This window comes from Merops nubicus, unplaced genomic scaffold, assembly GCF_000691845.1.
Source record: "Merops nubicus isolate BGI_N331 unplaced genomic scaffold, ASM69184v1 scaffold42953, whole genome shotgun sequence".
Classification (NCBI taxonomy): Eukaryota; Metazoa; Chordata; class Aves; order Coraciiformes; family Meropidae; genus Merops; species Merops nubicus.
The window spans coordinates 6,195-9,938 of NW_008599110.1; the positions used below are offsets into that span (position 1 = coordinate 6,195).

Here is a 3,744-nt window from a genome sequence, read left to right on the forward strand (position 1 = left end):
TCAGCCTGGAACATTTGAGTTTGAGTATGCTTCACGGTGGAAGGCCCTTGATGAGATGGAAAAGCAGCAGCGTGAACAGGTTGACAGGAACATTAGAGAAGCCAAAGAGAAACTAGAGGCAGAAATGGAAGCAGCTAGACATGAGCATCAGCTAATGCTGATGAGGCAAGGTAAAATCAGATAATCTATTAGTATTCAGTTTTTGTCATGCATTTTCCTTGTGTAGCATATTGAGCTATATGTTAAACTTTGGAATTTCACCAGATGCTAGTGATTAAATGGATTAAACTAAAAAAATTAGCAATATTTTGCCTTATGTGTATTCCTCAATGATTTGCAGAGATGGATTAAGGAACTGGGAAAGGAGTGATTGTTGAGGTCTGTTTTCTTCACTTCTTAAATTTGTCTAGTATAAGTATTTTATGAAAAGAAGTTAAATGATAGCTTTGGATTCATCAGGAAAATTATTTTCCATTTCTGGTGTTGCTTGTGGTACTAGACAGGACTGTTTGTGGGCCATATGCTTGTACTTCTTTTGGCTGATCTTTGCACCCCTGGTATGATTTTTGAATCATAGAATCCTTTAGGTTGGAAGAGACCTTCAAGATCATCAAGTCCAACCATTGAGCCATTAGGGCTCTAAAGTCCTCTGCTAAAACAGATCAGAATCTGTCAGGGCTGGAAGGGACCACAAGGATCACGCAGTTCCAACCCCTCTGCCATGAGCAGGGACACCTCCCACTAGATCAGGCTGTCTAGAGCCTCGTCCAGGCTGGCCTTAAAGACCCCCAGGGATGGGGCCTCAACCACCTCCCATGTGGTTCCATTACTGGAACATTCCATGAATGTTCCAGTAACTAATATTACTTTTTTCCTTTGAAACCTGACTGAGAAGTTTGATGTGTGCATAGTACTATAATGCATATAACAACTGAAAATAACTCAGTTGCCATGCATTTCAGCCATTCTTGAAATTTTAAGATCATGTATCCTTCTTTTGCAGTTGTTCAGATATTTTGTATTCTGCTAGTGTAGGGGGGGGAAGAGAAGTCCTCTAGCAATTGCTTTCAGACCCTATCTTAAGAATGGAGCTGGGTGGAGCTTGTGTTTCTCGGGCAGAGGGGACAGTAGCAGGGCGAGTATCTGGTACTTCTTGTTAGCTTTCTCCCCTAAACGTGTTTTTCCCAAAATGCTGTCGACATGCAATCACTGCATTCCAGTTAAGAACTATTAAACTGGTACTTGATTTTAGTTCCCTATGTGTGACCACTAACTTGGAAGACTTGAGTGGATAAAGTTTAAAGATATTGCAGATCTGTCAGAGAAGATCTCAAGGCTTGTTGCATGAATTAAACAGTAAAGTGTTTTTTTTTTGTTTTTTTTTTGTTTTTTTTTTTAGGATTTTGTTTAGACTCTTAAATTAACAGAGAACATGGCTACGTGATAAAAAACAGTTGTCCCCAAGAGTGTTAGATCATAAGACAGTCCGATAGGTAATTTGATATACTGAATAAGGATGCCTTGTCATTTTAAAGGGTTTTAACTTCCTGGGATTCTAAGTAGTGGATATATTTCAACAGTCAAAGCCAGGTAACTCATATAAGCTGTCTGCTGCAATTATTTGGCTGTACTTGTCCTTTCTTAAGAGTAAGTATTGTTTTGGTTGGTAGTATGGCTTCCCTGTGTGAGACTGGTTTATTTTAAATTTTTCTGCTGACTTGAATGACATGGATTAGAGTATTCACTAGGTTGGTGGAATTAAAGCTTCTAAATGCTTGGATATACTGAATTTAAACATGTAGTCTTCTAAAATGTTTTGAAATAGTTTTATAACTGGAAGAGAGATTAAAAAGAGCATTTTTCATTTTTCTTAATATAGTATTTATTTTACTGCAACTGAAAGTTGTCATTAGGAAAAAGTTTAGCCTGTGTTTTCCGAATAGGCGTGCTTCCTTTTAGTGTGATACCATACTGTTTATATAAAACCTCGTACTGAAATGCAGAGCATAATAAAATAAGTCCTTTGATGTGCCAAGCAGCTATTGCAGCACCTGAAATAATGGTCAAATTATTGTTTGATTTATTTTCCAAGCAAAAATTGTTAAAGCATTTGGTTTCCATATAAAGCATGGATACATTTACAGGTGAAGAATGTGTTAATATAACAACAGTGCCTGTAATAGACATACTCCCTTTTAAATTAGACACACATTTTAAACGTTGTGTGTATGTGTGACCGATATTGGTCAAGGTGATTCAGTGCTGAAAATACAGGTTGGATAAATTTACTATTGACTTAACTATTGTTAATAATTGACAGTGCAATGATCCAGTTTTAGAACTTACAGTCTTAATTTTTTTTGGATTTATCCACCTTTTGTCTGTACTTGACAGTAAGGTTAGGGATTATGTTTTCTTAAATTAACATGCTTTAATCATGTTTTAAACCAAGACAAAAAAAAAAGACAAAATGGCAGTGTTTATTAAGATAGGAAAGGTCTTGATGGTAAAACATGGGAGAACAGCTTGGGTATGTTTCTTGAATATTTCTTTAAGGACACTGTAAAGGAAAAAGTATTCTTTTTTTTGAATATGTATTAGGCTCAAATTTTATATGGAAGCTAATTACTCCTTGATTTAAAGAGCCATTAGAACATGAATACTTTTGCTGCTGAGATTCCAGTGGGGAAACATGCTTTTTGTTAGTGGCAGTGGAAGGTTTATTTCCTTCCCTGTTGGCTTTACAGAGTACTTCTCTTTGGTATCACGTAACTTGGGGTGTTTTGTTCACATAATTAGATTTCTACATATTCACTTGCAGGTGTTTTAATTTGCCAAGCTCTAGGATTTAGTAAACATTCCTTATGTTTTAATTTTGTCAACTGTCCAGCTTCAATGTTGTATGAAAGTAAGGTGTGTTTTTCTCTTGTGTTTATCTTCAGGCTTCAGATACTTCTAACTTTTGCTGATCTAAGCAACATCTCTGGGTATAAGTTCAGACCATGACAAGAAAATTGTCGTAATAAAATAGCATCACAGGGATTTCAAGACTGATTCTATGAAACTTTTGAGGCATCAGAACCTATAGTTATTATTTTTGCATACCTGATGCACAAATTAAATACTTAAAGGTGTATTGAGGTATTTATTCTGAAATATGAAATGCAGTGTATTAATTGTTGGGACCTAAAAAGAAGATGGGAAGGGTGAGCTTACTGAAGTCCATATACTTCTGCAGGTGAAGGTTTTATTGAAATTGCTTTTTTGAGAGCTAGTAGGGCTTGAACATGTTGACTTAATTACTCAGGTTTTTGTGGTGCGGTATTAATAGTGAAGGTAGACTTCATTCTTTTGATGTATGTAATTTTTCACTTTCAAGTGTCATATTTTGACAGATTGAGTAAAAAGCAATTTGTAAAGTGGAATGTGTGTTTTCATGTGGAAGTAAATTGGCATGATGTTTCTGATCTACATGTTGGTGGTATGCTCTAGACTTTTGTAAATGTTCTCTTGTCATGGTGATTAAATAGTTTATGAAAGTGCTGGAAAATGTGACTGAATTGAACCAGAAGCTTAATCCTTTATTGGTTACATAGAGGCTGGACATTTGATTTCTGTTTTTAGAACCTGAAAAATCAGTACCTAAAAGAACTTTAAAATCTGGGACAGGGAGCTGCTGGAGAGAGTCCAGCGTACGGCTACAAATCCAGAGTTAACGGTGTCTAGATCTGATGTGGGGAGGAG

The 3,744-nt window shown here is 36.1% G+C and overlaps 1 protein-coding gene across 1 annotated transcript in view; it reads left to right on the forward strand.

Annotated features, from left to right (window-relative positions):
- LOC103770011 (paraspeckle component 1-like) overlaps nt 1–170 on the forward strand; it is a gene marked incomplete at both ends in the record, with an annotated part of 6,359 nt that extends 6,189 nt beyond the window's left edge. The window contains one exon of the mRNA XM_008937257.1: nt 1–170. Coding sequence (XP_008935505.1) covers nt 1–170 — 170 coding nt within the window.
- Between the last annotated feature and the right edge of the window lie 3,574 nt (nt 171–3,744).